The sequence below is a fragment of the Dipodomys merriami genome, unplaced genomic scaffold (genome assembly GCF_024711535.1).
Source record: "Dipodomys merriami isolate MVZ:Mamm:240054 unplaced genomic scaffold, mDipMer1.0.p SCAF_2, whole genome shotgun sequence".
Classification (NCBI taxonomy): domain Eukaryota; kingdom Metazoa; phylum Chordata; class Mammalia; order Rodentia; family Heteromyidae; genus Dipodomys; species Dipodomys merriami.
Genome location: NW_027203381.1, coordinates 92815855 through 92828562, shown reverse-complemented (window position 1 = coordinate 92828562; position 12708 = coordinate 92815855). Strand labels below are relative to the sequence as shown.

Genomic DNA, 12708 nt, shown 5'->3' with positions numbered 1-12708 from the left:
TCTTAGAGAACAGACACAGCAAGCCCAAGAAAAATGGCCAAGGAGAAGAAAACCAGAATCACATAACTGTGAAAGGCCAAGGAAGAAAAGAATTTTAGAAAAAGTTAATCACATTATTTATATTAAATTATATAAAAGAAAAATTGATTTGGTAATGGGAAAGATAGAGATTATAGAGAGTACATTTTGAGTAGTTGAATGGGAGTGAAGCCCAAACATATTAAAAGGACAAAAAGAGTGAATGGCATTAATAGTGGGTTTTTTTTGAAACTTTGCAAACCACTTGTTTTAGAAAGTGGATCATGAAGTAGAAATAGAAGAAACATTATGAATTTGGCTTATCGTTAAGGGAGACTTCGGCTTACAACTGCCCTGCCTTCTCATCCCTCAGCATGAAATTGGATGTAGGCATGACATGCTATACATATTTATGAAACAAGTGACACCAAATTCTCTTTTCTTTTATCAGGATTTGAAAGTATGCACTTAGTCAAGAACTTCATGAGCACACATGCTAGGACATATTATGCATGCAACTTCTGAAATGTACTTATGCATTTCCTCTCAAAGAATATATGAGAGCCAGGCAGTCTGTGACTCACACCTATAAACTCAGGTCTTGATATGTGAAAATCTAGGTTTGGAGCAAGTCAGGGAAGACAAATGAATGAGATTCTTAGTTCTAAATGACCAATAAAAATCTAGAAGTGGAGGCAGTTGCTTAAGTATAGAGTGCTAGCCACAACTGAGAACTGAGGACCTAAGTTCAAATCTCAATACTCTCACACTCACAATTATATTATTAATGTGGATATTCTATGCCTCTTTAAAATATTTCAAAAGAATCACTATCATAATTTCAGAATGCAGAAATCAATTAGTTACCATACCATCTATGTTTCTAAACGTCTAGGAAAGAATACACATCAAAATGTTAACACTTGCTTATTAGTGGTGAGTGGGGAATATCCATGTCTTCATACTTTTTGTTGTTGTAGTTAGTCCTAAGGCTTGAGCTCAGCCTAGGCGCTGTCCCTCAGCTCTTCAGCTCAAGGCTAGTGTTCAACCACTTGAGCCACAGCGTCACTTCCGGTTTTCTATTGGTTTATTGGAGACAAGAGTTTCATGGACTATTCTGCCCAGTCTGGCTTTGAACTGAGATCATCAGATCTCAGCCTCCTGAGTAGCTAGATTACAGGCCTGAGCCACCGGCTCACTAGTCTTTAATTTATAATTGGTTCTGTATATTGTTCCTGAATTTTCCAGCTTGAGCCTGCCAAAACAATCAACCCTGTTGCACAAACTAATCACAAAACAAAACCCGTGCACAAGACGTGAGATCGCTGGATCTCAGTCGGAGGTATCGCAGACAAGAAGTAGCACGCTGCACAGGTAACGCCTTTTGGATAGAGATAAAGACCGGTTCCCTCCACTTATCTCTGGACGCTCCGGTTGCCTAGTTACTAGAGCCATCTTTCCATAGCTCCACCTCCTTCTTCCAGGACACACCCTCTTTTCCATTTCAACCTTTCCGGAGGGGGCGGGGGACTAGACTCTCTCAGCCACTCAGAGGCCACCAAATTAAAGTCTCAATCGCTGATTGGAGGATAAAAATGTGGGCGGAACTTAGGGGGAGGGTCTTCCGTGCCTCTGAGAGACGTCAGCACGTCGACGCGGGGGTTTTCTCTGGCGGAGATCAGCTAACGCCTTAACTGGGTGCCAGCGCCTACCGTCCCGCTGCCCCTGGGGCAAGAGGGCGTTCGTTACCCTCGAGCTCTCGGGTCGACGTGGTTAGCGGGGCTTGGTGCTCGCACTTGTCACCTTCACCCCCTCCTAACTTGTCCTCCGGGCCTCTGCACCTTAGGGTCGCTCAGGGGTGTGTGTGTTGGGGGGGGGTCTCCCTGAGATCGGCCGGGGCGGGGGACCCAGGGGCCGATCCCCTCTACGGTCTCTGATGGGAGGCGACGGCGGCGGGTGGAGCGGCCTGGGATGTTCAGTCTGATGGCCAATTGCTGCAGTTGGTTCAAGCGGTGGCGGGAGCCTGTCAGGTAGGCTGGACCAGTGATCCTGGCCCGGTCCCCGGGGTGGGGAAGGCCGCGCCCCGGCGCCAGGCGCAGTCTGGACTTGGGGAGCCGGGCCCTGCGTGTACCAGGCCGCTGGGGATGCTTTCCTTCCCCTCCTCCGACTGGCCTCCCCGGGGTGGTGGGGGGGAGGGGTTGGAGATGAAGCCTTTGGGTCTGGTTGAAGTAAGTTCTTATCAACTGTGTGTCATGTTAAGTTTTAACTAGATTTCAATTTGCTTAAAAACTTATGGAGCCTATGTTTGAGATTGAAAACGATTTGTCGTGAGTTTTTCTTCCAAAACAATTGTAAGGGCTTTCATTCCAACTTTCCTTCTCTCCCCGTTGTGTCTGTCTCTCACTGTCTCTGTCTCAGTCTTTCTGTCTGTGTCTGTCTCTCTCTCACACCTTTTGTTTGAGGACTTAGGTTTGAAATCTGGCTCTACTGCTAGATAATTATATGATTCAACTAAGTCTCGACCCCGTTTATCTCATATTAAATGAAGGTGATAATATCTACCCCAGCCTAAATGATGACACTGGTTGTTTTCTCCCCCTTAATCTATAATTATCTTCAACTTTCATGTAGACTCTAGTAAAAACCTAGTTGAAAGGGTCTGCTACTCAAAGATTCATGTTACAATGCTTTGTTGCTGAGAATAATAACGTATACCTGTTACTGTGTTAGGAATAAATTGAGATGCTCTTTGTATAGAGACCCCATGAATTTGTGATTCTTTGGAAATGTTGACTTCCCCATAGTTATGCTGTGTAATTAGGCCAAAGGTAAAAATATAGTAAATAATTGTAATTTTAGCAATCGTCATAGACTGCTTTTTAAAGAACGAATCTGAAAATGTGTTCAGGAATGAAATGTGTTTGAAACGTAACTGTGTTTGGAAAATAAAGTTGCATTAATTTAGGCTAATATTCCCTTTAGCACCACTTCCTTGAATTTGAATGTTTTAAATAAAAAGTGATATGAAGAAGAGCTAAAGGTATGTTTGGATATAGACCTTGAGTTATTCTTTTGAACATCCTGGTCTGAGTCAGAATCTGAAAATTTGAAAATTTGAAAATTATTAAGACTAGATGTTCCTTCTTGTTTTCTTCTGAGTTGACCTTTAAAAGGGCATTTATTTTTATGAGAGCAGCAAATACAATATACTAAATACAATAAAAAAAGTTTACAATCTGAAGTTTTCAATTGAATCCATCTTTCTTAATCTTCTAATACTATGGATAGGAATATCCTCTGAAAGTTGGTTAAGAGTTCAGAGGGGAATATTGTTTCCAAATAGAAGAGATAATTGAATTTTATTAATAAATCATAAAAAATTCAGCCTTTTAACTTAGAATATGTTGTTTTTAATAAGCACCTTGATCTGTGTAGTCCAATGGGATAGCAACAAGTTACATGTGGCTTTTGAGCATTTGAAATGTGGCCATTCCAGATTCAAGTGCAATAAGTGTAAACCACACAGTATATTTTGAAGGATTTTGCAGGAAAATATCAATATATTTAAAGGTGATGTTGTGTGAAATGGCAACATATTCAAACTAGTTTCACCATCTTTCTCTTTCCTTTTTAAATTGGATTTTAACAAATTTGATTAAGAGATTTGCATTATCTTTCTATGGACCTTGCTGATTCATATTTTAATATAAAGAACACATAGATAAACGTCTCTCAGTGTTGACTAGCCATGAGCTTTGAAGATTTGGAAACAAAATTGGCTTATTCCTTTGATTTAAATATCCTTGTCCAATACTTGGTTTATAATAATTGCTAAATAATATTCTGATCCCTTTTTATCAATAATCATTCTAAGTAAATTATTAAGTGGTTCTCATTATTTTACTGGAGTAATGTGAAATAACTGAATTTTACAAACAAAATTTTGTGCTGTTATGGCATTCTTCACTTTTTCAAGAAAAGTTACCTTTGAATATCATATTCATGTGTTCTGTGGTACTTGAAACATTTGAGTATGTAGTTTTAAAGTCCTGTTGCATATTGAGATTCTTACATGTTTTATGAAAATGTGTTTGCAAATTTGAGAATTGATGATGATTGTTAACATGCTCTCAGATTAGTTTGCTAAGTTATCTAATCTATTTTACACTTGATTTTAACCAATCTAATCTATTTTACACTTGATTTTAACCAAAAGGCTGAGAAATTATCTACTATATTGTACTATATTATCTACTATATTCCTTTGTATTTACCCATCTCTCCTCACATTTCTGAATGAGCATATTATTTTACTAGCTGGACTTTGTTTGATATGTACAATGCAGGAGTCACAGATCAAATGTTAAGGCACAGTCTAGGTTAGGAATCAGGACTAAGGTGTCGAACTACTCAGGAAGCCAGCCAATTCTCAGATCATACTTTGTATTAACTACAAGTCAGGACATGAACCTTGGATTTTAAGCTATGTTTAAATCTTGAATACCCTAGAATTCTAGACCCACAGGAATTTCTTCAATAGAATCAGTGCAGTATATAATGATATATTTTGTTAAGATTTTGTTAAGACATACATAGTATAACTATCAAAAATAAAATTTTAACTTAAGTCACTCATTATTTATTAAACTGTACATTGTATAGTCTGAGTTTGATAGTTTCCTGACTAATGTTACCCCCTTTTTTTGGCCTAAGATTGAGTGTATAAGATCACACACTGCATTTCCCATGTTTCTTATTCTCCCCCAAACTGTTATAGATTGGGGGAGAATCTACAAAAACAAGTCATTGTATTTTATAACTTTGAAACTTTGAGTAGTACAGACTAGTTCTCTGTATAATACCCCTCCATTTGTTTTTCTTTTGTTTCTTTTGATTTAATTAACATATTTGAATTTTTGGGAGAATACTACAGATGCAACATCACCTTTACAATACATTCATGACATTGATGCACTTACTCCTAGTAATGTTAACCTTGATCACTTGGTAAAGGTGGTGTTTGCTGGACTTCTCAATGTAATGTTGGAATCAAATAGATTTGTGACTGATCCTCAGAGTTCTAGCTCCTTTTCTTCTGTCTGGTTGTTCACAATTTCTATCTTGCAGCATTTTGAGAGAAAAAATGTATCTAAGTATTTGATACATGCTGTGTAGAAGTCACTCAGGAAGGGGACTTGATTCTGAGAGACAAGCATGGATAAATGATTTACTGTCTTTAATTGACGTTTTATATTTAGTACTATGTAAACCTTTCTTTTTTAGTGAATATTTATATATATTAGAAAAACATATATATGTTTTATATATAACATGTATATGTGTGTGTATGTGTATATGTGTGTGTGTTTTTATTTTATTTGGTGTCTTAGGAAAACAGACATTTTATTCCTTTCTGCTGAAGGCTAGAATCTGTAGTCAGTAGCTTTTGTCAACTGGGCTGCCTCTAGAGTCTCATGTGGACAATTTATTCCCCAAGACTACTTCTTAGGCCTATGTTCTGTGTTCTGTGCCCTGTTTTCATTGTTCACTATTCAGCCACTTCCGAAGTTTGAAATCAGATCACAGCAAGAACTTCTTGAATATAAGAATAAAAATTGTACTCTAAAATGTATCACTGACTTTTGCTATCAGAAATACAAGTGCTTTTTTTCCTTCTCAGTCTTTAGAGCTTCTCTTTTATTCTTGTGTATGTAAACATCAAGTATCACTTAAGTAATACTGAATGCATCAGTTTCCTATTGCTGCATCACTATAAACTTGGTGACTTAAAACAATACAAATTGTATTATGAAGTCAGATACCTAAAATATGTCAGCAGGTTTATATATCTTTGGAAACTTTAGGGGGAATAAATCTACTTTTCTTTGCCCTTTGCAGGCAAAGAAAATAACTTGAGTTATTTAGCTCTTGGCTTTCTGAGCTCCTTCCTCCTTCTTCGATGGATCCTTGTGATTACATTGAACCCATATGGAGAATCCAAGATAACTTTCCAATCTCAAATTCCTCAATCATGTATATAAAATTCCCTTTGCTGTGTTAGGTGATAAATGCACTGGTTAGAGACTAGAGAATGGATGTGTCTCACAGTCCATTTTTCTGTTTACCATATTAGATAATCCTTTGACTCTGAAGGCACACCACTCTTACTTATTCCCTTCACGTAGTAGCCCCAGTTCACGTTAAATTATGGGCATTGTCACAATTTTCCCTTCACTCTTATACATTAAAATTCTTTTTGTCTTAACCTTTTAGGTTAACTGCCTTCTTATATTAGTTGTTTGGTTAGTTATTGGTATACGGTTTAAACTCTAGGCCACATAATTACTCGGCAGGTAATCTACCATTTAAGCCACAATCTGAGCCCCTTGTGTCCAGTAGGTTCTTAGATTTCTTGCCTGGGCTGGTTTGGACCATGATCTTCCTCCTTAAACTTCCCTTATGGGGTAGGCAGGGATAGAGAGCTGGGGTGAAAATGTTGGTGTGTGGTCTCATTGGGACAAAGACTTAGAGGTTGCTTCACTTGGAATTGAAGGTATCCCACAGGAAGTTAAAGCATTATAAAACTTAACATTTCTTTCTTCGTTTTTCATCTGTCTCACAAAGTCAAATTCTTGTAGGATGTGAGGTGGTTAGAAGAATGAATGGTGATTTTATATGGGTCTGAAGAAATTCATACATCATAAGCTTTCCGTGATCATGATTTCAGGAATAGCTCACTTAAGGAAAAAAGCTACATTTATTATCATATATTTGTATATGTGTAATACGCCCATGTGACCGTTACCTTAGTTTTCATACATATTAACCTTTAATATCACATTTTAGTTTTATTTTTAAGGAATCTGGTAACAAAGCATTAAAGTATCATATACCTATTTTTCTAACACTATCCTTCCCAGAGATAACAAGCATTTGAACTAATTTCTTGCTCATTTATAATTTTCTACATCATTGTTCCCCCTACCAAGTCTTTATTCTTACATTTTGTTGTCTGTGATCAAGTCTAAATGAAGAGACCCATATGTCACTAAGTGGATCAGTGTTTTCTGTATATCAATGTGGCATCTTAAAAAGCATGAGTTTTTTCAGCATTTCTCAAATAATTCCCTAATGCCATATTTTTGGTCTAAATAAATGTACTAAATCTTGACCATGTATAGAAATTGCCTAGTCATTAATTTCCTAATTAAGCTGCACATACAGATTAGCAAGGATTATCTTCTGTGCTGTATGCTGAACTGGAATGTTTTATATTTCTGTCTATCCCTCTAGTGCTTATTTATACTTAGTAAGAATTGAAGAATTGCAAGATAACAAAGGACTTATATACATTCATCTAATATATACATATGTATGGTTTGTGTGTGTGTGTGTGTGTGTGTGTGTGTGTCTGTGTTTGTCTGTGTGTCTGTCTGTCTGTGTCTGTGTCTGTGTCTGTTTATGGTAAGCTTGAATTCTATCACTGAGCTTTTTCCCAATCCCATGTCTTATATTTTAGACATGAAAAACATAGTAAGAAATTGATTTCATCAAGGCCTCAAAGCTGGACTGTGATCCAAAGAATTGTCCCTTCATACTTTATTAGTAGTCAGTAATTTAGACAGTGATTGTGGTGTGCTGTTATTCTGGGCTCTGTAACTATAATTAAAATATCAGGAAATGGTACAATTGTACAATGAAATCACATTGTAATTTATTGGTATTCTTTTTGTTCTATCATTTTTTTCAATTATAAGACAGTGTTCCCAAATGTCTTTCCATGGCTTTGTTTCAGAAGTTTTATGTTGTGTTTATGTTAGCATTTATAACATGTCCTATGTAGTTTTACTGGTTTCCTGTGTTAAGCTTTGTTCTCTAATGTTTTTATAAATATTTTACCTTTTATGTACTGAATAGTTTTGATGTTAAAAATACCTTTATGTATTTACTTCAGATAAAGTAACTTTTTGGTGGGCTGGGAAGGTGGCCCAGTGGTAGAGTGCTTGCCTTGCATGCCTGAGGCACTGGGTTCAATTCCTCAGCACCACATAAGCAAAAAGAAAAAAGCCGGAAGTGGTGCTGTGGCTCAAGTGATAGAGCACTAGCCTTGAGCTGAAGAGCTGAGGGACAGCACCCAGGCCCAGAGTTCAGGCCCCACGACCGGACCCCCCCAAAAAAAGTAACTTTTTGGTTGATAGGTGAGAAATTTAGACTGTAGTTATTGACTAGAATAAATCATATGCATGTCTGTACATGCCACAGGGAAATCCCTCTATGTATAAGTAACATATGCTAACAAAATGGGGGAAAAAGAAAATAATGCGGTAGTTTCATTCTAAACTTTAAAGTTTTTTCAAAGTTCAATACTCTCAAATCTTTTATTGCAGGTATTTCTGATATATTGATTTGTACATATGCTTTATCAAAAGTGACCTTGAGATAAGATACCCTAAGAGGGTATTCAGTTTAGAAACTGCTCATCATTACACTGACTTGAACAACATAAATATTAGCCCTGGACTCTAATGGTCTTCACTCCTTGAACAAATAACTAAAATAATGTAAAACAGAAATCTGAGTCTCTTAATCCCTAGCTTTGTTTTTTTCCCCTGAGAATTATTTGTTTGATAAACCTTTTGGTTAATGATTACCTTGAGTCCACAAATACCTAAACCTTTTCAGAATATTTCAGCCAATTTTGATATAATATATTAATGTCTCACTCTTGCAAGCTCGCTACTGAAAAGGTTGAGAGCTGGAGGATCACAGTCCTAGATTGGTGGACAGGAAAGATAGATCCTATCTTCAAAATTACCAGGAATAAGCAAGGCTGAAACAATGGTTCAAGTGATAGAGAAGTTAAGAAAGCAGGAGACCCTGAATTCAAGCCACAGTATCATAAAAAAGAAAAGAAAAGAAAAAAAAAAAGATTGGTGCTAAGTGCTGGTGGCTCAACAGCTGTAATCCTAGCTACTCAGGAATGTCATAGTCATGTTTTCATGCAACATGCAGTTTCTGACCTTAGTTAATCCACTTATTACTAGATGACCATCTTTTTAGATATAATAACTAAGTTGTGATTGAAGTATGGGGAAAATTGCAAATTATTATTATTTTCCTGAAAATGGGCTTTTCTCCCTAGATACCTGACTAATGTGTGAATGTAATTATCATATAGATTGATCGCATGCCAATAGAAATGCTCATATAAATTTACTCCTGTATATGTGAGTAAAGTTTAAGATAACAAATGGATAAGGTTACCAAAAATAATTGTATTTAATATTTTTACAAACAATTGTATTCAGACTTTCCCTAGACACTGCTATGCACTAGGTTCTTATTAATCCTTAAACTTTGAGCACCTTGTCTTGGGATGAGCTTTGCTTGCTGGGAAGCGTAAGGGTAAATCGTGAAGTAGCTTTAACTAATTGTGACATGCTGTATCAAGTAAAAGCATTGGTACTGCAGAAAAGCTGAGAGCATTTAATTCTGAAGTAATTAATTTGATGTGCTTATCCATGAGATACTTTAAAAATGTTTTTGGACAGCGTTCGTTCTATAGCCCAAGATAGTCTTGAACACATGGTGCTCTTCCCTCAGTCTCTCTAGTGCTATGATTACAAGATAATACCACTATGTCTGTACCACTTTGTAAGTTCACAAAATTTTCTAGTGTTTGATCGTGTTCATTTCCTACTTTTCAGAATTGGTTCTCATTGATGCTATTTATTTGATTTCCTGTTGTTTTTTTTTCCCTGTTCTAATGTTCAAAGTTTCCAAAGATTATTAGAATTCTCCTTTCCCTGGCTCTTTCTATGCATTTCCTGGGTTACTTCATTTTCACTGCAATCTAGGTGATTCATAAATGTAGTCCAAATCTCTTTTCTGGCTTCAGATTTTTAACAGTGACAATGGTAACCCAGCAATTGAGTTTAGTCTTAAACTGAACTCAACTTAAACTGATTTCATGAATCAGTTTAAGGCTGAACACATGAATCCTCTTACATAATCTGTTCCCAGCTCATGTTCTATGGACTGACTCCATGTCTTGAACTTGGTGTATAATGGGAGTTGCATGGCCACACCCTTGTGTTATGGGCATTATCTATATTTTACCACATCTTTTTGGAGCGGTGTTTTCATTATTTTACTACTGAAATTCTTTAGAAGCTAGGTCATGTTTTCCCGGTAACACAGCTTTAAAAATTACAGTCTTTGTGACACTTGTTTGTGGCTATAAGAGTGCTCATAGTATGTTTACCTACTACTAGTACAAAAATTGTCAGTCCTTAGAATACCACTGAGCCCTTTCTATCTTAGTTTTTCTGATTTAGGATGGAACCTAAGACTCAGGGACATCTAATAGTAAAAGTGACATAATTAGTTTATACTTCTTAGGAGGCCACCCATTAATTATTTGCTAATACTAGTTTCTTAAGTGAAAGTAAGTCAAAATTTCCTTTCAGAGTCAATACATACTTAGACATAGTAAAGATTTTGTCCTCTTATTGCTTAAGTTTTCTGTACTAATATCTACTTTTAACTACTGGATTTGTTAGCTCACAAGACAGGAGGATGTCTTTTATTTTTTTTAATATATTTTTATTGTGAAAATACTGTACAGAGGGGTTACAATTACGTGGGTAAGATAATGAGCACATTTCTTATCAAGCATTGTAGCCTCCTGCTTTGTTTCCCCTTCCCCATCTCTTCATATCCTTCCCTCCTCCCATCCCCCCAACCAAAGTTGTAAAGTTCATTTTTCGACATAACAACTTGTACATATCATTGTTGCAATGGGAGGAGGACGTCTTTTAATGGGGTGTTCTTGATTTGAGTCCCTTTTTACGTCCTCCTGTCTTTACCTTCCCCTTCCTTTGCAAAATTCTCATTTAAGTACTTATCTGACCATGTCTAATGCTGTGCTGGATGATGTCCTTATTTTCTCTTTATCATTGTGCATAGGTAGATGAATATCTGTCATAGTGTCACCATGAGTTAATATTTATGCTTTAGTCACTCTCACTAAAGGATGAGCACTTTGGGATAGAAATCATCTGATAAATTTTGATATTTATAATAATCCCTATCATGCTTTTACTGAATTATTGTCTGAATAATTGATTGATTTTATTGTATCAAATTTTCTAGACTCTATGGTCCTATGAACACTGTCTTACTTTTTCAATGTGAAGAGCTAATGTATTTGATCTATAATTGTAAGATTAAAAGACAAATCTTTCATCTCTTTTTGTCATTTAGCACATCAACCAAACTATCACCAGTGAAATTTATCATATTAAAAAAATATAAAGATATGTACATTTTAACATGTATTCAATAGTTTATCCAAATTTTAAAATTATACATCTATTTAAAAATCACATAGATGTGGTGGTGATTGCCTGTGACCTGTACTACTAGGGAAGGTGAGACCAGAGGATCATGGATTTGTTGCGTGCCTGGGCTACCTATTTAGCAAGACCCTGTGGCCAGCCTAGGCTACTTAAAAAATTGTCTCAAAACAAACAAGCCAGGCAGGGTGAATCATGCTTGCAATCCCAACTATGTGGGAGGCTGAGATTGAGAGAATGAATCATGATTATGGCTAGTGTAGGCAAGAAAAAAGTTTGCAAGACCCCCATATTCATATAAAAAGCTGGGCATAGTGGTATGCATCTATCCTTCCAGCTACATTTAAGAGACCCTTTTTGATCTAGCAAATTCTGAAGCCCCATTTCAGAAATAATTAGAGCAAAAAAGTTGGAGGTATGTCTGAAGCCTATTTGCCTAGAGTGCCTGCCTAGCAAGCATGAAGCACTTAGCTCAAACTCCTATACTGCCAGAAAGCAAACCAAATGCTAAGAGTTTGTAGAATTTTGATTTTTTAAAATAAAAATTAACATTTAAAACCCACTATTTTCTAGGAGTATAAATTTAATACTTTCTTTTAAAGCATTACAGTAATTTATGTTGTGATTTTTCTTTATACTGCTGTTACATATTTATTCACCAACTCTTTAATTACCTCAAATATTTAAAGCCTTTTTTCAAGTATATGTCATAATATTGAAATTTTACTAGTTGCAAGGATAGAGTAAATAAAAAATTGAATCCAGAAAGACGTATTTTGTGCCAGTCAGAGCCTGATTATAATTTTTCAAAATGATTTTCCTTTTTGAAAACCTTTTTGGTTTGTTTGAATCTAATAGCATAGATAGATAGATAGATAGATAGATAGATATAGACAGACAGACAAGCACTTAAGGTATGATGATAGCTTTAAAAGTAATGATCAAGGGTGACTGTGTAGCTCAGTGGTAGAGTACTTGCTCAGTTTGCACAAGACTCGGGCAGTGCTCAAAAGATGTAGTAGATGAAGTTTGTTGCTGTAAAACTGAAATCTTGACATGGTCAAGATGCTACCCACATAAATGGTGTATTAGAGGCTTTTTACTTCAGCTCATGAGGATATGTGAAATAGCTCCATGATGTTTATAAGATCTTCTGATTCAGATGATGTTGTTTGTAGCAAGGTCTTAAACTTCTACCTTCTGTCATAGCTGCTGGAACTTCCTCTTTATCTCAGTTGTCCTGTGTTACTGAAGTCACTGCTCCAATGCCTATGGTTCATGGAGACTAAGAATCTTGAATATTTGTTTACTACTATATAATGAATATTTAGTA

General features: G+C 36.2%; 2 protein-coding genes across 3 annotated transcripts in view; one reads left to right on the top strand and one right to left on the bottom strand.

Moving 5' to 3' along the window:
* The window catches only part of Pros1 (protein S), a 51953-nt gene extending 50965 nt beyond the window's left edge, over window positions 1-988 (bottom strand). The window contains exon 1 of the mRNA XM_070030433.1: window positions 946-988. Within this exon, the coding sequence (XP_069886534.1) occupies window positions 946-973 (28 nt within the window). The 5' untranslated portion in view covers window positions 974-988. The remainder of the gene's footprint in view (window positions 1-945) is intronic.
* A 695-nt stretch (window positions 989-1683) lies between these two features.
* The window catches only part of Arl13b (ARF like GTPase 13B), a 42834-nt gene continuing 31809 nt past the window's right edge, over window positions 1684-12708 (top strand). For both annotated transcript variants that reach the window (XM_070030427.1, XM_070030425.1), the window contains exon 1: window positions 1684-2048. In XM_070030427.1, the coding sequence (XP_069886528.1) occupies window positions 1990-2048 (59 nt within the window). In that variant the 5' untranslated portion in view covers window positions 1684-1989. The remainder of the gene's footprint in view (window positions 2049-12708) is intronic.